Raw genomic sequence first — 22,285 nt, 5'->3', positions numbered from 1 at the left:
GTACTGTAGACAAATTGTTCCCTATATGTTAGATGTATTCCTTTGCCATATTGTTTTATTTTTGAAAAGTTTGATTGGTACCTTCCCAGGGATTGAAATTCTGGAATATTGAGAAGTGTACTGGGATATAAAGTCTTAGCACGTAGTAGAGTCCTACAATGTTCGTTGCCAGTTAAATCTAATTAGCCTGCCAAATAAAGAGGGACCATTTTAACTTTACTAGGCCAGAGGGCCCTAGCAAATCTTGGGGATTTTATTCTGGAGGATAGCCATTTAGGTAATTAATAATAGCTCCTTGATGGACATCCCTGTTATGCCTTAAAATAAGGATAATTTCAAGAACGATGGAAAGTATGAGTCAAAGAGCCTAAGAGACAACCCTGAAAACACTCTAGTCAGTGGTAAATAGTAATAATAATTATTATGAGGATTTGTAATGAAGATGGAATATGGGAAACGTCCACACCGGCTAGTGGAAGACCAGCCTAAGCTCAGCATGCCAGAAGGCTGCTGAGAAAGGGATATTCTAGTTGGTTCTTGAAGCAATCTATCAAAACAGAAATTATGGGGTGCCTGGGTGGCTCAGTCATTAAGCGTCTGCCTTCGGCTCAGGTCATGATTCCAGGTCCTGGGATCGAGCCCCACATCGGGCTCCCCGCTCCGCGGGAAGCCTGCTTCTCCCTCTCTCACTCCCCCTGCTTGTATTCCCTCTCTCACTGTGTCTCTCTCTCTGTCAAATAAATAAATAAAATAAATAAAAAATAATTTAAAAAACCAGAAATTAAAACAGAAGCCTCATCCTCTTCTTGGCTCAGATTTCCAGATGCACCCTTGTCTCTGGTATAAATCTCCCCCATACCACCTGCAAGAGGACCCAGCATGACGCAAGGATTAAACTGTGGGAACCTAACTTCCTCTTTCTAGTTATTTCCATGCGGTATCTAAAGCCTCTTGCTCCGTGACCTCTCACTTAAATAACAGATGCTGGCTTGGGGCTCTCGAGATGTTTTAAAGTATCTCTTCCCCTTAAATTGTTGAAATTTCCAGGTAAATGAAATAAGCACAGGCTTGTTTGTTGAGTTGGTTAAGTCTAGCAGTTCTAATCGAATTTCTTGTATGTACTTTATGGTCCTTTTTGGGTATCACGGTTCAAACCTAAGAGTTTCTCCCGAAGGGTGTCATGGTTGCTAGGACTCTACGTCATTAGAAAACCTAACAGCTGGATGAGTAAATGCCACGTGGCCCAGGGTTTTTCTAGGCTCTCTTAGTTCACAGAACTTAGGCCTTTGCAGAGTCACCCACACTATTGTCTTCCAGTATCTTTCTATTTTGCTCTGTATTTTCTTTTTGGAAAAGAACGCTACGTTGCCACTTTGAATGCTGCTTTTGGATAGAACTGGTAATTCATTAGATTCCAAAAAAAATAAGGTCTGTTAGAGTGAACGGAAAATTGGCAGGAATGTCAGAGAAATCAGACCTGGAAATTTTTGTCATCCCCCTCCTCCAATTTTTTTTCTTTTCTCGAGTTTTTGAACTAAAACCAAGAATCACCATGCCCTTGAGTTTACTTTTAGAAAGAAGAAAGCCTGTGCATTTTACTGAGGTCGAGTAAAGTCCGTAGTTTATTTGCTACGTTAAAAGAGGTGAGGTGGGGTGCTTCTGAATGATACCAGGGGTGTCAAATAGTTGAGTTGGGGAGAGCAGCCCCCTCCCTGTAGGGTCCTAAGAAGTCGGTACACAAGGAGGCCACGAAAGCTGGGTGACCTTGGCCTTACCCAACCCAGAGCCCTACCAGTAATAAGCCGCAGCAAGGAAGGTGTTGGTCGTAGGAGCCGTTTACGGAGACCTTCCCATGGGACAGGCACCAGGCTCAGTGCTCTCCGAATACTTTCTTATTAACAGTTCAACACTACGGCACTGCTTTGTTTCCATCCAGGCCTAAAGAGCTGGGAGCAAAGCAGACTTTGAAAGATCTGGTTCACCCAGCACCAAATCTGTCGTAGGGCTTGCGACCTCGACGTGTTTGCGTGCACTACCTGCCAGAGGGAGAAACGGAGGGTGTGGGGGGGTGTGGAGCAGTGAGGCAGGAAGGCCCCTGGACCCCTGGCTGGGCCTGGCTGCTCTGGCCTCCCCTGTCGCCTCCCCCCGCCCCCCCCGGAGAAAGAGAGAACATCCACAGGCAAAGGTGACTGTTCGAAGTGACAACCTGTTGTGTTAGGGAAGGAGGGGAGAAAAGGACAGTATTCATTTGCTGTGTTGACACAAACCCGCTGGGAAGCTCTCTAGAAAACAGGGCCCCATGAAATGTCCCACAAGCTGACCTCTGAGAACAGCTCTAAGTCCCTCCATCTGCCAGACATCAGGTTAGGAAAAGAATAGCAGGTGGACGTTGGGACTTGTGTCCTGGGGAGCCAGAGTGGTTTTCTCATCGAAGCGGTATTTCTGTGGACTTTGTGAAGGAAGATACAACATACTAGTTCTTCTAACAATTAGTCCTTATATTTACATTAATCCTATTATATATATGATCTATTAATATATAACATGTAAGTTACGTATTAAAATACATAATTATATATAGTATTAATACTAAAACCACGTAATGTTAATTTTTTAAAACGGTCTTATTTTTGTCACAAACTGTATAGTAATTGAAGCAGGAAGATAAAGAAGATGGTTTTTCATCTTTATTACACATTGGAAAAAGAAGTACACCTTTATATGGAATATTTGGAGTCTATTAGGACAACAAAAGAGAGCTGCAAAAAATAATAATTTAAATATACTCTGCATTCATGGAACTGACTGGTGACTGGTAATTTAGAAACTGGTTTGTCAGCTGCCATTCGGATCAGAGATCCTGCCTCCCCTGCTAGTTCTCTCTCTTCTGCCCTTGTTACAGACACGCATGGGTCTTCTTTATCCAAGAGCTGGGGCAGAACGAAGACTCATGCTGTGGGATGTGGCATTTAGCTCCGAGTGTTTATATGAACCAGTAGTATGTTTGTTACGAACCCTTTTTAGAACGGTGCATCGTATGTTGTAGTTACTTGAATGGACTTTCTTTTTTATCTTATTTTACTTTTTTACTTGAGTACCGTTGCCCCACAAGGTTACATTAGTTTCAGGTGCACAGGATCGTGATCGGACAGCTCTGTCCATTACACGGTGCTCGTCACGAGTGTGGCCACCCTGTGGCCCCAATGCAACATAATTATAATACCATCAACTATATTCCCTTGGCTGTGCCTTTTGAACGGCCTTATATCTAAATTCTTTGACTATTGTCCTGACCTTGAAGTCTCAATCTGTTAATATAGAATTGTATTTCTAGTACGGAATGGAGGTAAATTTTGTCAAATTGTTTTTTGCAGTCTTCTTCTCGGGAGGGGACAAAATCAAATTTAGCCACAAACCATTGCATTATTCACGTGATACAAATATATCGATGTAGAACGTCATTTCAGTTGTGGAGGGAGATGACTGACAGGGACTGGAAATACTCACTTGGCCTCTCCCTTTGATTGGCTGAGCAGGGCCTTCCCCCCCACCGCCCCAGAAGTATCATCCAGAAGCCCATCGTCCATAGCTTACTTTGAATTTACACTAATGCATCAACTACACTATCTGCCTATCTGCTTAACAGCAGTGAATATGTTATTATTTATGGTATTTTCGTAAGCATCAGTAATTTGCAAATTTAGAAAAATACACATATACATGTATTTGATTATCTGAATTGAATGGAAATGGTTGAAACCACTGTGGAAACTATTGATATATTTGACACATGTGAATGGGTGTATCCTTTTTAAAAAAAATGGTAATAAATAGGACACAAACAGAAAAGCACACAGAATGTACACATACAGCTCAGTGAAGTACAACGAGTTATCACAGAGTGAAAACCTCTAACCACTAACCAAGGCTAGAAATAGAACACCAGCACCCCAGAAGCCCTCCTCCCACACTTACCCACATACCCAGAGGTAAACATTATCCTGACTATCCTAAGGGTAACGTTGAGGTCTGTCTGTTACCGACCTTTACATAAGTGGGATCATACAGTATATTAGACTCTTTCTGTGTCAGGCTGCTTTCAGTCCACATTATGTTTATGAGATTTTCCACATTGCAGTTTGTTCATTTTCATAGCTACTCACTGTTTTGTGGTATGAATCATTTACCCATTCTACTGTTTAAGATTTTATTTTATTTATTTATTTTTTAAAGGTTGATCTATCTATCTATCTATTTATTTATTTATTTACTAAATCAGAGAGAGAGAGGGAGCACAAGCAGGGGGAATGGCAGGCGGAGGGAGAAGCAGGCTTCCCCCAGCAAGGAGCCCAATGCGGGACTCGATCCCAGGACCTTAGGATCGATCATGACCCGACCTAAAGGCAGCTGATGAACCGGCTGAGCCCCCCAGGCATCCTGAAGATTTTATTTCTTAAAGTAATATCTGTACCCAGCGTGGGGCTCGAACTCACAACCCAGAGATCAAGAGTTGCAGGCTCTCCCCAGGGAGCCAGCCAGGTGCCCCGCCCATTCTCCTGTTGATAGATACTTCGGTTGTTTGCAGTTTAAACATGCACGAGTAACGCTGCTCTGAACAGCCTAGGAGACTGTGGGACTTGGGCCCACGCCACCGTTGTGGCTACGTCAAGGAAAGGAATGGCCAGATCACAGGGTGTGCATTTACTTGCGTTCGTTATGCCCAACTGTTTTCCAAAGAGGCTGTGACAGCTCATACGTACGCACGTTGTTGGAGAGTTCCAGTTGCTCCAAATCCTCATCAATACGTCGCGCTGCCCCTTCTTTTTAATTTTAGCCATTCTGTGGATGTTTAATGATCCCTCATGATGGCTTTCATCTGCTCCGCACTTCTTGGCGATGTTTATGTACAGTCTGTTAAAAGATACTAGAGAAACCTTTTAATATTGAGGGAGAAAGTGTAATTCAAAATATACTTTTATTTGTGTCAGAAGTGCATAATGCCTGAAAAAATGCTGGTACTAAGTACGTTGAAATATTGACATTGGTTAGATCCGAAGAGCTTGGGCATTAGGAATAACTGTTTTTTAGTGTCCGTTTAAAATAATCTCAACTTTTCCATTTATGTATGTAAACTCCTCAGACATAAATAGAAAATAAAAACAAGAAAGTCATTCTTTAAAATCCTTTGAAATGATGTTTTGCCGTTAAAATAAGTATTTCTCTCTCTTGTGTTTTGTTAGAGAAATTAACCATAGCTCTGAAATTTTATATGTAAGATAACTCAGCACCCTGCCTTAATGTGCACAATAAGCAATATTCTAATCTTCCTCTTCAGTGGCCACTTCCATTCAAATCCTATCTACATTTTGTAGTGCAGTTCACATTCCGTATTTTTGGTAACCAACATGCATGCTGGAAGCCTCTCGTCGGTGCCTTCTGACGCATCAGATAGCACTCACTCTTAGACACTCATGTGTTTGTGCCTTTCATCCTATTTGGCTATAAACTCTTTGGAAGCAGGGACTAAACGATCATATGTTTACTGAAATTCCTCCAAGTTCTGAAATCATAAGGGATTCTTAGTAAGTGGCTCTTCTATAAAAATACACATCAAATGAACAGATCATTGAAATATTCATCAGTGTAGTTATGCGTGTAGCTTCTAAAAACAGAAATCCGACATGTAAGTTTGTAAAAGACTGGAGTCAGTTCCACCTCCATGGGAGCATGTTTAACGGAGCAGGTGTTTACACAGGGGTGGACAAGGTTAAAGGCCCCCAAAGTGATAGTAGACTCCAGCGGTGACCACCCCTCATCTGAAGGGGCCCACAGAGGGAAAAGTGGCTCAGCAAAGTCTAGAGCCCCGGAAGGGGTCACGCTTGCGCAGTCATGGCCGTGGGGACCGGAACGCCACCAGCAGAGCTCCAGCCAGTGAGAGGAAGTGAGCAGAATGGATGCCTCGACTCTTCCCTCCACCTCCAGCTCATTACTCAACTCCAGAGGGAGGCTCAGCGCGCTGAGTCAGGCATGGCCATCTGTACGTTTCAGGGTCACAGGATGCTTCTGGGGCAGAGGTTATCTGGAAGCTCGCCTTGAAGAGAGGGAGAGATCAAGTCCAGGACTGTGCAGCATATTAGCTGTGGGTGTTTTTGTTTGTTTCCTTCACTGGATGGAGAGCTAATTTTTATTATACATTTTGATTTATTTAAATTGCGCTTATTGAATAATTAATTAGTTGGTTAAAAATACATTATAAGGGATGACTCCCCTTTGTTCTCTCTTAGGCCACCTCCTGAATATGAAGCGTATCTACTTGTTAGACAAAGAACAAAATTAAGCAGAAAATAAACTTGTTATGTAAAAAACCCCGACATTTCAGTCCTCAGGTAGTTGGAGCCCTTGAGCGAAGATGCAAGGGGTATGTGTACATTTCCAGTGTCCCAAGCAATGCGAAAGCAATTGTAATAATCCAGCGTATAAACCTGGTTTAATGCTCTCATAATGGGTAATGCAGGTGATTAAATACTATGATTTTAATCTTGGCATTTTAGTAACCCAATAAGATAGATGAAAAGGCAGTAACAAATTAGATTATATAATGGTATTTCATTCTAACCAAGAAATCCAGTTATTCTCCACAATATGTGGTTTTGTTTTTTAAGTTTATCATGGAATAGTGTTAAAAAATGCTCTAACAAGAATCCTCTACTCTTTTCATTGTAATCTATTTTCATGACCTTATAAAAAAAATAATCTGAAGTCAAATTATCTCCACAGATACAACTTTATATTGCTTCATTGGCTTTTGGGAGAACACCAAGATGATCCCCACCTTCTATCTTGTCTGGAACTGTACTTCATTAATCTGTTGGGCAATACAGAGACAACACGACAGCCCTCACCGGGTCTTCCTGGCCTGGGAAGAACAGATGGGTGGAAATAGGACAGGGGCCGGCATCCCTCAGTGGGCGCCCGGGCCTGGCATGCATGAGACAACATGCAGAGGTGATAAGACATCAGCTGTTCTCCTCCACTGTGTCCTGACAACCCTCTGCAGTTTGGGCGTCTGCTTCCTGGACAGTAGTGTGTATGATTTAATTTGGAGGGCCACAGGCATATTTCTATACTCTGGCTACAACATAAATAGCACGGCATCTCTGTTCTTGGTGCAGTTCCAAGTGTCGGTGGTCTTCCCAGAATGTCTGTTTGTTTCTTGTGTTGTTTTTTTTCTCCATGGTCTGTGCCACGTTCAGTGACCAGGCCACATTTGACCCCAGAACCGGGGGAGAGCAGAAAGCTACAAAGGCAGAGAAAGGCACAGAAGGCCAACTGTAATCTTCAATTCCATCTCTGTGTATCTACTAAAAATACAAACCAAGAAAGAGACGCTTGTAATTTCTTTTCCTGGTGGTACTATAATCCTCAGTGAAGATCTTTAGCGAGCTTGGTAAAGTTTATGATGGTTTGTGAAATAACCTATGTCGTTTATATGGAAAATTCTGTGGGTGCCTTTTCCACCCCTCCCCCGTCCTCCTCCTTCAACAGAATCCATCCCTCTTGTCATAATCTTCAGCTTGGCTTCCATACTGCAGTGACCCCTGCCACCTGTTACATTTAAAGAACCTGACCTGCTCTCTCCAATTTGCTTTACTGTTTGAAACAAAATAACCGATAAATGATCTAGCCGCCAAGAATTGGGAACAGCAAGGAAATTGGAAACAAGTTTCCAGAAGTCTTGCCATGGGGACTTTTCTTTGTTGAGTTTAGAGTCACGCACACAAACGAGTTTTGTTGGATGGTTCTGGCAACCCCTGAGAACATCAACCACCGCCGCTTACTGAGTACCCAGTGCATCTCAGCGGGGGCAGCCCCGGGAGGGAGCTATTGTTGTTCCATTTTATGTATAAGGCAACTTATCTTGAGTGACAGACTACAGTCGCATCCAGTTTCTTGCAAAGCTCCTGCATATGATTACTGAGTTTATGTTTTAACCACCTTGTGTGGTTTCATGATTTTACCTGGAAATCCAAGGAGGTGTTTCCAGGGTTCTGTCAGGTTGGGGAGCAAAGCAAACAGGGATGATTTCACCGTACGATTTGCTTTGAAAAGAGGGTTCCAGTATTTCAGTGTTTGAGAATCACATAGCATGCCACATTTGCCATCCCTAATATGCATGTGTTTATTTATGTGTACGTATATGTGCGGGTGTGTTTATATGTGTGTGTGTACATATATGTGCATACACACATGTACGCATGTCTGTGTCATATGTGTGTGTATATTAGGAGTAGAACATGTTAGTATAATATGTATGTATGTATGTGTGCATGCATTGAGCACTTATTTGATGCCAGGCTCAGTACATGCGGCTTTACTTAGATTAATTTGCCAAGCCCCCCAGGAGGTAGGAATCCTCCCTGCTGTACCAATACGGACTAGGATAGGGTGGGCATTGCTTATGAGGTCTCACAGCTAGCTGCTGTCCACATCGGTTCCCCTCGGTGCCCGGACCCTTCCGTGGTACCGCTGCTCTGGGGGTCTGACTCACCTGTCTCCGGAATTCCTGATGGGAGTTCCCCTCACTGGGTAACCCTTATTAAGCATTTTCCTATTTGGATCCTGGGGATGGCTGGCCTTTGAGTACTAGGTGGTTTGTTACTTTAGGGCAGTTAATTAACTTATAGCTTTCTTATTTGCATTCCCGTCTGAAGGCATGTCCTACCGTGTTGTTTGGAAATAGGTGAAATAGGTTCCTGACTTCACCTCCGTGAGGAACCAGCCCTCTTCTCTGCTGTCGCTTCTTCTTGGAGTGTAAGGGACGGTGGGGCCCTGGCGTCCTGTGGGGACACGGTGACCAGGATGATTGCTCACTCATGGCCGCTCCTGGAACAGTTATCTTCAGTCCTCTTGTGGGAAAGGGCCACGTGGGTCAGACGTCCTGGGACCTGTGAGAGAAGGAAAGCCTTGCCTGTCTCCCGGCTTCCTTGTTTCTTTGGGATTGCTGAAAGCTGGCCCCGCCTCTGTGATTTTCATGTTGTTCTGGATGCTGACTTTTTCTTTTTCCTGTGCATGATTCTTCAAAACGGAATCTAGGCCTCTAGGAATATTCTTACTTACCCTTGTCAACAATTCTGGGATTTCGGAAAAATTACAGGTTACGATTTTTGTCTAAAAGGAAAAAAAAAACAACAACCCAGTAAGATGTGCCACTGTCCTCATTGATGTTGAGTCCATACTGTTGTGGTTCACAAGACGAGCTTATCTGGAAGCTAGCATCTCATAGAGTTCTGGAAATGTCTACTTGTCCACCTTTCTGCTCTGCTGGTCTCTCATCATAAATCTGCAAATAAATTTGTATTTTGTAGTAATTACTTTTGAATCGGACTGGAAAGATTGATTTTCCTTTCCAGTCAAAAGAAAATTAAGGAACTGGAGCATCCCCATGCTCTAAAGTAGCAACATGTCTAAGTGGAACTTAGGATTGAACCAACAACACAGAGCTAACTTGTTCTGCCATAAAGAGCTAAAATAAGACAGGCTAATAGGCTGTGCCGATTTCTATTTAAGCATAAGTCATTTTACTAACTTCTGAGTGGGTATGGAAAGCCTCAAGTTGTTTTGAAAAGAAATAGCTGTTTTCAGGTGGCGAGTGCTCACTCTGCCCACGTGTAAATTTAGAAAACTAGATTTTTATTTTACTTCACCAACGGAGGCATCCAAATAACAAATAAAAAGCCTCATTTTTTTTTTAGTTCAAAGTGAAAAAGAGTAAGAAACAGCACGTGAGCACCCCCCCCCCAATATTTCAACCTCTTATTTTCCACTGAGAGAAAATGTGTTACTGATCTGTGGCTTCATATATTTCAGTGTCTACACTGTGCACTTGGTGGGGCTGGCTGCTCCCAAGACTGTGTTCTGACAGGGTGATGGGGGCCAGCACCCAGCCAGGGCGCACCTTTGCTTCAAGAGGCATGATGAGAAAATGCGTCTCCCCTCCCTTCTCCCCTCCCTTTCATTTTGCGCTGAAAGCCGGTGGCGTAAGAGGAATTTGCCGTGCTCGGTAGATCCGTCTCTATCACGGCCTCTCATTCCTGTGGCCATCCCCTCTGTGAATGAGGAAGGGAGGCAGTTCACTGGATTATCCACACAACACATTTTCTATTAGAGAAGAAACAAGGCAGTGCCGGGTGGGGGGTGGGGGTGGGGGAGATACACAAATTGGCCGTTCTGGAAAAAGTGGTCCTCAGGGAAAGGATCCCCAGGAGCGATTCAGGCTAGGGCGGCAGCAAGGTGTTTTAGAATTTATCTTCATCAGCTCATTCGTCAGAACCAAGGCTCGATCAAACCCTCATTCTTTTCCAACTTTCTAGCCCCGGGAGTACTTAATTCCTGGACGTGGCTAATCAGGTGGCACTTGAAAGATGAGTAGCAAGGGAAGGGCGCTGTCAGGGCTGGCTCATGGAAAGGAGGAGATGTCTTCCCAACGGTGAAGCCCAGATCTGTGAAACTGGATTTACCCCCAACTGCAAGACCCTTGCAGTAAAGGTTCAAGCACAGATATATAGTGTCTGATTGCACATTTCTTACAGACTTTTGCAGTTTGCATCCTTCCTTTATGGGCAACTCCGCTGTGTGCATGACCACATGAATTTGCAATTCATTCATTTTTCTTTCTTTCTTTCTTTCTTTCTTTCTTTCTTTCTTTCTTTCTTTCTTTCTTTCTTTCTTTCTTTCTTTCTTTCTTTCTTTCGTCTTCCTTCCTTCCTTCCTTCCTTCCTTCCTTCCTTCCTTCCTTCCTTCCTTCCTTCCTTCCTTCCTTCCTCCTTTCCTTTCCTTTCCTTTCCTTTCCTTTCCTTTCCTTCCCTTCCCTTCCCTTCCCTTCCCTTCCCTTCCCTCCCCTTTCCCTTCCCCTTTCCCTTCCCTTCCCCTTTCCCTTTCCCTTCTCTTCCCTTCCCTTCTCTGCCTTTGCCTTTGCCTTCTCCTCTCCTCTCCTCTCCTCTCCTCTCCTCTCCTCTTCTCTCCTCTCTTCTCCTCTCTTCTCCTCTCCTCTCGTTTCCTTCTGCAACACCGTGATGGTAAGAGGTAAGCTTTCAGTGGTGAAACTAATGTTCAGGTCAAATGGAACATATGATCACAGAACTACTTAAACTCAGATGCCTATGGTTTAGAATTTCTTGTCATCAGGAAAGCCAAAGGCCAGGCTTTATTTTTCTGTATTCAGAGTGCCATGAAATTTCTCAGAGGTTCATTTTCTTGGCCCAAATAATTGTGTAGTACCATTCTACCTGCATTTGTCACCATGATTTTAAGGTCATTGTACTGGAAACATATATGCCTGATGTCTTTTCCCCAAGACACCTTGAGTTCACTTAAAATCCTTCTTATTTTCCTGTGGAGATATTTGTCTCACCCATACTTCTTGTGTCTGCTTTTCTTTTTTACCCAGGCCTTCTGCCTTATCTAGTAGCCCAACGTATTCAGACCTGCCCTTCATCAGGATCTCCCCACACCGGAACCCCGCTGCAGCCTCTGAACCCCCCTTCAGCCCTCCACACCCCTACATCAACCCCTACATGGACTACATCCGGTCTCTTCACAGCCCGTCCCTCTCCATGATCTCGGCAGCCCGGGGGCTCAGCCCCACAGACGGTGAGTCAGTCCCCAACCGACCCGTTCTGCTTCCCACCTCATGCCCCACCTGGAACGTGGTGTGGAGCAGCTCTGATGTTGACTGAACGTTTCCCGTGTGCCAGACACTGTGCTAAGTGCTTTAAGAGCATGCTTCACGTCAGTGTTAGGACATCTCCGTGAGGGTAGGGTTATTGTCTTGTTACCGGGTGAGGAGAGCAATGAGCAGAGGGGCCAAGTAACTTGCAACGTGGCCCACTGACTACTGGAACTCAAAGCCCGAGCTCACTGACTCCAGACATCTGGCTCCATCCACTGTTGTGTTCTTAGTCGGCCCGGTCGCCCTTCACACAGCATGCAGGCATACCCAGCCATTTGCTCACCTTCCAGTGAACGCTTTTCTGTTCTGCACATCTGAGAGGCGTGTTTATACAGATGTGTCTATTAGACCGGCGCTTCTTAGATCCCACTGTGCACGTGGACCACCCGGGAGTGATGATAAAACGTGATTCTGTGTGGGGTGGGTCTGGGGGGGATGCTGAGATTCTGCACACTGGAAAGCTCCCAGGTGGTGTCAGGGCTTTGGTCCGTGGACCACACTCTGAGTAGCAATTCTTAGAGAACGTGATGATCTAGGTCCGTCGCACATGCCCTCCACCCTTGATCATGCCCCGTGAAAACTGGAAAAGGGATATGATGGGAAAAGAAACCAACTTTGACTTTAATTTTATTATACACAATGCTCATTTTAAGCTCTCAAGGGTCAAATTCCTGTTGGTTCTATTAGCTTCCCAATTAATTACTTTTCACAAGACTAATTAGAGCTGTGTATCCCATAACTGTCAAATTATAAAACACTCCTTTGATTCAGGAAGAGCATTTCCCATCTCTTGCACACATACACAAACTTCACTTGCCCACAGTTGCTGGAATCTGAGTTAAGGTCCAGAACTGCATAAGCCATATTAATTAGAAATTGCAGATTAGGGGTTCTCTACAGCAGCTCACTAATCGCTGGGGCTTGTGTTAGAAACCCCCGTGCAGTCCTGTCTCACTGAGCGGTGTGACCCTGCACCACCCACCTCCTCCCTGAGGACCCTTCTTGGAGCTGGCTATGCGTGGTGGTGAGAGGTGGGAAGCCATGTGGGATTTCTCAGTACATCCCTGCTCAGTTCTACTTCCAGGAGCATCTGTGCTGCCTCAGTAGCTATCCGCACATCTCTTTCTGATTCAGCTCAGCAGATACAGTTAGGAGGTACCAAAGGAATACGTTGTGCCGTTTGGACAAGAGTCACATCACAAAAATGAAACTGTAAGAGAGTCAGACCCAAGTTAGTTCTCCTGTTTTGGATTTGGTGTTACAATGGGGACAAATGGAGCCATCTTCGTGGAGTATTTAGGAGTTCGCAGAAATGAGTGACTGCACAGAAGAGAGGAAGAGAGGGGTAAGGGAGGCCACCTCACAACACACTTGGAGTTATGCCTGGCTTGCAGAAATTTCACTGGGCCCGGGGAAAGTGGAACCTTGAGTTAAAACATCGTGTCATCTGTTTTCCATAGTATTTGATGATGAGTATGAATAAAACATTCTTTGGTTGGTTTGTTCTGCCTTCCTCTTCTTGCCTTTCAAGAGTCTAATTAATAATCAAATGCAGTCAAGTCACAGATGACTCTCACATGTAGGCTAAGAGGTTTGTGTGTCTAGATATTTTTATCGTGTATAAAAAGTGTGGACACAGATCTAAACATACACAGACCTATTGCTAGAATACCCGTTGTTTCTACATAATAATTGTAAAACTAACTTTTACTGATGGAATGCTATGTGCTGAATACTGTTGGATTCATTGCTACCGACAGCCCTTTGGAGTGGTAAGATGAGCTGGGATTTGCATCCAGATCTTGGAGAATCTGGAGACCACCCTCAGAACTGCTACAGTATCTTGCTGCTTTTGCACATAAATTGGCAATGGAAACAGATTATTATCCCACTCTTACAGAGCTGACTCTTGCCAGTAAATTGCTCCAGATTGATAGGTATTTTTCCTTTTTGATTTTGTAATGAAAAAAGGGGGAAAAAAGAGCTTTAAAATTATGGAACACAAAATTGCAGCTTATCACCCAGTTGTGCATGGTTAAAGCTACGCTGTGTTTTCCCCTAGTAAGCTCTGGGCCCTCCAGGTAGTGAGAACTGACTCAGGCACTCTGGCCAGGAGCTGAGGGAAGTGTGTCCAGAAAGATATCACAGTTGTCTCTGTTGTCTACCACTGTAAGAAATGTGATTTTATCTAAGAAGTGATTTAACTGGGGGGGGGGGGGCACACATGGGAAGGAGAACATATATACATTTTTTTTTAAAGATTTTATTTATTTATTTGAGAGAGAGAATGAGATAGAGAGAGAGAGCATGAGACAGGGGAGGGTCAGAGGGAGAAGCAGACTCCCTGGCAAGCAGGGAGCCCGATGCGGGACTCGATCCAGGGACTCCAGGATCATGACCTGAGCCGAAGGCAGTCGCTTAACCAACTGAGCCACCCAGGCGCCCTACATTTTAATCATTTAGAATTCTTGGCTCTTTCTTTAGCCTCAAACATTTTATAATACATTTTATTTTTCCTATTCTTTTTCTTCAGTTTTATTTTCAAGTGACAGGTATCTAGTAGGCTTCAGTGGAAAGCACAGTTTGAGTTACAGAAGTTTTACTAGAATGAGCCCATGAAAGGAATTGCTGACATTGGGCTACGTGGCCAACGGACTTGGGGATGTCTGAAGAAACGTGTCTTATTGACCTGTTCCAACTAGTCACCATGCTTTGCTTGTCTGCTCTTCTAGCCCCCCACGCCGGGGTCAGCCCCGCGGAATACTATCATCAGATGGCTCTATTAGCTGGCCAGCGCAGCCCCTACGCGGACATCATTCCCTCGGCCGCCACAGCCAGTGCTGGGACCATCCACATGGAGTATCTTCACGCCATGGACAGTAAGTGAGAGGGCTCTCTTCTGTAATCCTGGCAGTGGCGGATGCTAACTCGGGAATTGTAGAGAAAGATGCAACAATTAGGTGACTGTCTAATCTTTGAAATCAGAGAAGGAGGAAGCATATTTGGTGCTCGGCTTTCCTTGGTTTTCTAAGAGGATCCTACGCATCTGGCCATCCTGGAGCTCCTTGTGGAGAGCTCCGGGATACCAACAAAGTGGAAGATGCAGGTGATTGTAATTTGGCAGATATGTAAAGAACTCTCCTGCCCTGATTGTCCTGAGAACAAAATAAGGGAATGTGTTTGATGACATGGACATACTTCACCCAGTCACTCTTTGTTTTTCTAGATTTTATGCTTAAAAGTTAATTTTTATTTTTTTTCCAGAGATTCATCTATTTATTTTAGAGAGAGAGAGAGAGCATGTGCATGCATGTGAGTGGGGGAGGAGGAAGAGAATCTCAAACAGACTCCCGGTGAGCACAGAGCCCAACACAGGGTTTGATCCCACGACCCTGAGGTCATGACCTGAGCCCAAACCAAGAGTTGGAAACTTAACCAACTGAGCCACCTATGAGCCCCTAAAACTTAATTTTTACAAAAAACCTAGAGTTGGTTTTTGCATTTTTTCCATGGATTTATTTTGCCTCATATGTTTTCTTCACATTAAAAATTATATTTCACTAAGACCTTTTATCTAGGAAAAATAAAAAGCATTTCCAAATCAGAAAGAGCTATTTTTAGCACGTAACAGTAGAAGATAATGGCATCCTTTGATGCTTTTTATATCACTTGTTTTTGGATTCCTCAAGACTTATGGTGATTCCTTTGGGTCACTTATCTAGACATATAGAAAAATGAGCCTACGAATATCACGGTTCAGAACATCCAAGAGTTCTTATTTATTCAGATTCTTTCAGTTCCATTTGCCAGGTGCCAGGAAGTGAATGGGAAGCATTGTCTGAGGTGTCCATCAATGAAAGCCACAACCCCTTGACTATGACAACTAAACGGCTTTGAGTAGGGCATATGTTGGGGGTTGGTTGGTTGTTTTTCCTGGTGGCCGAGCTTTTTCATCTACAGTCTGTTTGGATTCTTCTGTGACAAAGGTGTGCACTGGTCAGCTCTCTAATGCAGCCTTCATGTTTGGACTGGAGAGAGGGTGATTGTTTTCCACAGCTCCGTCTTCTTACGGCCATGTACAAACTCAGCTGAGTTACCCGGGATCCCTGCTTGCGATGGTTTCCACTGGGGAGTTCATTACCACACACAAAGTAAAAGAAATGTGTTCTATCTTCTGCAGGGCTTTTGTTGTTTGGCTTTGTAGAGTCAAGAGCTTACATTTCAGATTCATCATAACCACATTTCAATTAGGGATTGTTGGGAAAAAAAGTTCAGTGTTATTATGCAAATTAGTTATTTAAAAATCTGCAAATAAAGAATTAAAATAGGGGAGAATCCTTGGAAGGTCAGCCCACATTACCTTCTATATTTGATGAGAATGTGTTCAGTCAGGCAATGGTGGTTTTTATCTAAATAAAGGATGAAGCTACCCTTTTACTTTGTAAAAACTAATTAAAGGAATTTTAATTTGCCTGACTATATGGTAAATTGATTGTCATTAAGTAGGAATTTAGATGTCCTATCATTCATCACATAAAAAGAAACCTCCTTTTTCTTTGTCAGATTTTTTTATTAGAACAGAGAAACAAAACAATTAACAGAAAGCCAGATTGGAGATATCTGTGTTGGAACAATAAGAATGCTCGGGCTTATGTTTTAGAAGGAAACCGTGTATGATCAGTGAAGAACTGGGTGACTTCTCTTTCAGCTGTCTCGAAAATGTTCACCTTGTGTTTTAGCTGCTCCCCTCACCAGGGGATCCCAAATCACCATTCCAAAATGCTGACTTTCTCTGTTCACTTGGTTATTAGGAGCTTAGAAAGAGTATATTAAAGGGTTGGAAAGTGCTTAAAATACTATCTTCCCTCTAAAAAAAATTGAAATAGCATTTAGTTAAACATAACATAAGGAGAGTACTCAGAATTTAAATCATAGGAGACTTTTCCAACAGAAAAGCAAAAACAATTATAAATCACCACCTTGGATGTGCACGTGCAGTGGCCAAGCCCAACTGGAATCTAGCTGGTCACTCTCCTCCATTGTTAACGGATCTTCAGGACTCTTCAGTTGGCAGAAACCACAAGAAACTGATTTTATTTTTTTTAAAGATTTTATTTATTTATTTGACAGGGAGAGAAATAGCAAGAGCAGAAGCACAAGCAGGGGGAATGGGAGAGGAAGAAGCAGGCTTCTCGCTGAGCAGGGAGCCCGATGTGGGGCTCGATCCCAGGACCCTGGGATCATGACCTGAGCCAAAGGCAGACACTTACCGACTGAGCCACCCAGGCGCCCCAAGAAACTGGTTTTAGATGAGCACTTGCCTTTTAAATATGCCAACAATGGGCATATCTGGGTTTCTGCCATGTACAGGACAGAGTACTTATATGTTGCATGTTAGAATAAGCAAGTCTGGGGGTGCCTGGGTGGCTCAGTTGGTTAAGCGGCTGCCTTTGGCTCAGGTCATGATCCTGGAGTCCTGGGATCGAGTCCCGCATTGGGCTCCCTGCTCAGTGGGGAGTCTGCTGCTCCCTCTGACCCTCCTCCTTCTCGTGCTCTCTCTCTCTCTCTCATTCTCTCTCTCAAATAAATAAAATAAAATAAAATAAAATAAAATAAAAGAATTAAAATAAAAGAATAAGCAAGTCTGCTTTATGGATCTAATTCTGTCTCTCGGGATTAATGACCTTAGAAGACAGGAGAGCAAATGATTCCTGTGAGGAACATTCTAGAATTGCGGGCTCCCCAAAACCACATTATTTGTATGGTGGAGACAGACTTATGTAAGAGCCCATCCTGGAGGGAAAAACAGAGAGGAGCTGGACCAACCAGGCCATGGGTAACAGGAAGGTTTCCTCAGAAGGGATGAAGGGAAGCCTCTGGGCTCTGTCTTTGGACGTTGTAAGGGGCCCCTAAGACCTGTGTTGCTTCGTAACATCAGATGGCCACCTTATCTAGTTAGTGATTTAAAAAATTAGAGGTGTTCCAGGGATCATCTCTGTCTAGAATGTCCTGTTACTCTTAACTCTGCCAGTGATCACTGAGACCCATTGAGAAGGGTTACTGCTGAGGATTATATGGAAGTAGACAGTAAGTCTGGAGTCCTTGGAGTCATTTGGAAGTGGAATGTAGCTCTTCACTGAAAAACCAGGGGCGCCTGAATGGCTCAGTCAGTTAAGCGTCTGCCTTCGGCTCAGGTCATGATCCTGGGGTCCTGGGATCAAGTCCCACATCAGGCTCCCTGCTCAGCGGGGGAGCCTGCTTCTCCCTCTACCTCTGCTCCTCCCCCTGCTTGTGCTCTCTCTCTCAAATAAATACAATCTTTAAAAAAAAAAAAGAAAAACTATGATGAAATTAGCCTCTCGAGTGCGTAAATGTGGAACATTTCTGTGTAAGGCAGATGCCATAATAAAAGTGAGATGCTGATTCAAACACTAAAAGATGTGTATCTAGCTGGGGTGGCTATATTGGTACTAGCATGGCCTAAATCAGGCTGATAATGAAATTATTCTAAATGAAAAACTCAGTTTTGAATGTGTCTGAAACAAAAATTTGACTAGGCACCATTTTCATCTTTCAAATTGGTTTTCCAGTTTTATACATGGATGGTACTAACTTAACTTCCTAAGCTCCAGTTTGTGATTTATTTTTTAACTATAAACTATATCTATTTATTCTATTCTATGATATTACCTATACATTCTTTCATATTCATCGATTTCATTTCATTAAATGATCTTGAAGCATGTTGGATTGTGTCAAGGTCCATGATGAAGAAAATATTCCCGTGGAAGTTTCCAGAGACCAAGTGGCTAGGCTTTTTTCTATAAAGAAGGCTTACCTTCTACTTCAGTGCTCTGCGTACCCCAAAATTGTAGTGTCCCCATATGCAAATATATCTGTACTGTAAAATAGAAACCCTCCATTATTACTCAAAAGGAATCATGTTTGATTTGCCTCTTACGGAGTGGGATTATGTCCTCATTCTTTCATTCAACTTTGGTTTGATGACTCCATAATGTACATGTAACCTTAGAAGAGGCAGGAATGTGGGCCTCTGGCCACATGCATAGCTAGTTTCTGAAATTCACATCTCTGGTATCTAACAAATTGAAGGCAAGTTGGCATTTCATTTTTAACTCTTTAGGTAAAAACATTGTACCAAGCTGGCATGCATTTAACTGTGTTAACTAACCTCCAGATTAGAACTTCATTGGAGGAACCTTAATAGATTTCTAATAACAAATGCTTTATTCCCTCTTAGTTCTGACTGAAGAAGCGAGGTCCAGAGCACTAAAATAGATCCATCAAATCTCATTATAATGCTTACATGGTCCTCCCCCATCCCCCACCTTGGAGCACCTCCAAACAAACCACATCCTGAGATTTGAAATGTTTATTGGGACTTACGCTTTTAGATTGTAGGGAACTGAGACAGGGTTCCTCAGTCTCGGCACTACTGGGGGGAGAGAATTCTTCATCATTGGGGACTGTCCTGGGCATTGCTGGGTTTTCAGCTGCACGCCCAGCCTCTACTCACTGGATGGGAGTAGCACCCCATGAATTGTGATAACCAAAGCATCTCCAGATGTTGTCACATGTCCCCTGGACGCAAATTTGCCCCCGACTGAGAACCATTAATTTCGGATAATGCATTTATCAGTTGTTTTAGTAAAGCTTTACGTATACATGGATCAGATAACTACAGAAATCATGGGGAAATGAGGGCATAACTAAGCTGAATTTCTAATCTTCGGATGCTTTAAATCATTTTCTCCTTTGGCTCATTGCCTTAAAATGGTGTGCATTGGGATGGGGAGGGGTGTGTTGTGTAACTGTGGGGACCACTGTCTTTGTTGCTTGTGGTGAATTAATGATGGGAATATCTAAGCAGCCGTCAGATTCATAAATCACTGGAAATGAGAGGGATAACACATAAAAGTCTTTCCCTTTTGTTTAGCAATTTATCATTTTGCCTGCACATTAATAAACAGAGCTCCCCCGAGGTAAGCCCTGGAAGATAAATATTTCTCCCTAATTTCCTCAGTTGTAGCCAGTAGATCACAAGTGGGTGGAGAGGCACTTGTCACCGCAAGTTGCTGGCTTCTTAACCTTCCCTTCTTCCAGCCAGGCCCATAGCAGTGAATCACAGGTACAGAGTTAGAGCCACAGGTAACCGGGCTCTGTTTTGTTTCTGCAACAGGCACCAGATTCCCCAGCCCCAGGCTGTCAGCCAGGCCGAGCCGAAAACGTACGCTGTCCATATCACCGCTGTCCGATCACAGCTTTGACCTTCAGACGATGATAAGGACGTCTCCCAACTCCTTGGTCACGATTCTCAATAATTCTCGCAGCAGCTCTTCGGCAAGCGGTTCCTACGGCCACTTGTCTGCGAGCGCAATCAGGTATGTGTTTTCCTGAATCCACGGTGTCTCTCTTTTAATGAAGGGGCAGTGCCCGACTGGCCCGCGTTTGTGGGACTAACTCCCTCTGAGGATGACTATGATCGCACGACCCCGGGCCTGACCCGGGAGGCCAGGCAGATAACACTACAGTGAATTCCAGAGCCAAGGCCTGGGCCAAAGATCATCATTTGGCAGACTTGATTAGTAGCCCGTATGCAGGTACGTAGCTATTCCGTGATGGTGGAGTCCGCTTTGTAGGAGGCAGTGAGGCTGGCAAATCCTTCGTCGGAGGCCCTCTTACTAATTACAGTTCTCTGGAGAGAAAACCCACTTCATACCTGTTCGTGCAGCACGTGGAAAGAGGGACAGGAGCAGAAAGCAGAAGAGCAGGCCTGGTGTAATTCACACTTGTTAACGATGTGTGAGCAGGATTTTTAAGGGAAGAGACGTGATGACATCGGAAGGCATGTCTGTCAGAGGAAATGGGGCAAAGGAAGATTTCCTTGTTTTCCTATTAAGCATTTTTAGCTTAATTTGAAAGCCCTCTGTTTTGTCATCCTCCCTTGCTGTATGACGAGAACATTTTGACACTTCCTTTGGTGAAGTGCATTATGTCTGTGCTTGCACGTGAATGTACAAATACAGGCTTCTGTAAACATGCTTACTTGAAAACACTCCTTCCTGCTAATGATCAAACGTGGGCTGGTGTCAGTAAGCAGGGAATAAAAGTAAGCCAAGTGATGAATTTTAGGCGTGCTTACACTGCTTTTATCAGCTAATCACGCACGTACTGTTTTGAGCTGTGCCAGTTACCAAACGGTTGTTGTAGGCATTGAATTAGATCATGTCCTACTTCATTAACTAGGCAACCGTGGTTATCGACTTTAGGTATCCCTTCCCCTGAGTTTTTCCTCCCATAATTTAAGAGTTCAGTTCCTAGCAATCTTTTTGAACTGGAGTTTTGCCAACTATGGGTGATTCCTTGCTTTAGAAGGACATAGCAAAGGCTGTTTTCACCAGGCTTGCTTTGGATAAGTGAGGGTTTTGTTACTGGTGTGTTTCTATAAATGGACAGTAGCTTTCGTTCTTAGTTGATGGGTGTTCCATGATGGATATACACATTAGGGAGATCCCAACAGTCTGGGGAAAAAAATGTTAGCAGTAGGGACACAGCATATTTACTAGAAATGATGAATAACATCGTTTTCTCCATAACATTCTCAATTACGGTTTTAATTCTTTGCTTGTTCAATTATCAACAATCCTCTTCAGCACACAAGTTAGTGTTTAAGTATTATAAGCCTTATGTTGATGTGATGTGCTTTCAATATGGTCATTCAAGGGTGGAAACATGGAGCAAAGCAAAAAACTCTGCGGACGTGATAGTCGTCAGGACATAGAGGGGGTGCCGGGATGTCTTCAGGATTAGCCACAGTCGTCACCAATGGAGGCTTTGGAGTTGGGCACATCTGTAGTCAGATTCCAGCTTTGCCACCAGCTCTGCAAACTGTCCTTGCCCGTCGGCTCTCTGAAGCTCAGTCTTCACACTTGTAAGCAACAGACCCGACACCCCGTGTAGGAGAGGACACATTTTATTAAAGCCGGCGTGGATGCGCAGTGCCAGGATGAAGACCCCGCCCATGGGGCAAAGTCTTGGGAGAGCTGATCCTGGATGGTCCGTCCAGGAGACGAGCTAGTGCGGCCTGGCCGTGTGACCCCCACGATCATCCCAGGCTGGCTCTGAGGAAGTGTGCCCGTCTCCGAACCGTGGCCTGGTTGTTCCTGCACTCCTGGCAGATACTCCCGGCATCATGCAGACTGCCAATGACCATATCTCGGTTTGCTGAAATTATGTAACTATTATGTGGCTTGACTAGCAGTCAGAGCATCAAAGTAGTAGAAATATGGCACACCAGGATAGTCACAAAACTTACGTTCACACAGAATCCCGGTGAGCATTTATTTCTCTTGCTTCTCCTTTGTTTTTTCCCCCTCTGGCTTTCCGCCCAGCTAGCTTGACTTTCTCCAGCATCTCAGAGCCTCAGAATAGAATATGGTGCAGATGGTCACAATGTTGTCTTTCCTTATTCTTACCCCCCACCCTCTCTGCCTTCTTGATCTGCTCACCTCTGCCCAGGTAACCTAGTACCGGATC

General features: G+C 43.9%; 1 protein-coding gene across 2 annotated transcripts in view; it reads left to right on the top strand.

Moving 5' to 3' along the window:
- Positions 1-22,285, top strand: part of GLI3 (GLI family zinc finger 3) — a 276,807-nt gene that overhangs the window by 168,009 nt on the left and 86,513 nt on the right. For both annotated transcript variants that reach the window (XM_064575454.1, XM_064575455.1), the window contains exons 5-7: positions 11,447-11,649; positions 14,461-14,607; positions 19,929-20,130. In XM_064575454.1, the coding sequence (XP_064431524.1) occupies positions 11,447-11,649; positions 14,461-14,607; positions 19,929-20,130 (552 nt within the window). The remainder of the gene's footprint in view (positions 1-11,446; positions 11,650-14,460; positions 14,608-19,928; positions 20,131-22,285) is intronic.

Source organism: Mirounga angustirostris, unplaced genomic scaffold, assembly GCF_029215605.1.
Source record: "Mirounga angustirostris isolate CCGP_5_RB_7025 unplaced genomic scaffold, mMirAng1.0.hap1 SCAF_12, whole genome shotgun sequence".
In the NCBI taxonomy this organism is placed as follows: domain Eukaryota; kingdom Metazoa; phylum Chordata; class Mammalia; order Carnivora; family Phocidae; genus Mirounga; species Mirounga angustirostris.
This window is presented reverse-complemented; position numbering and strand designations above follow the sequence as displayed.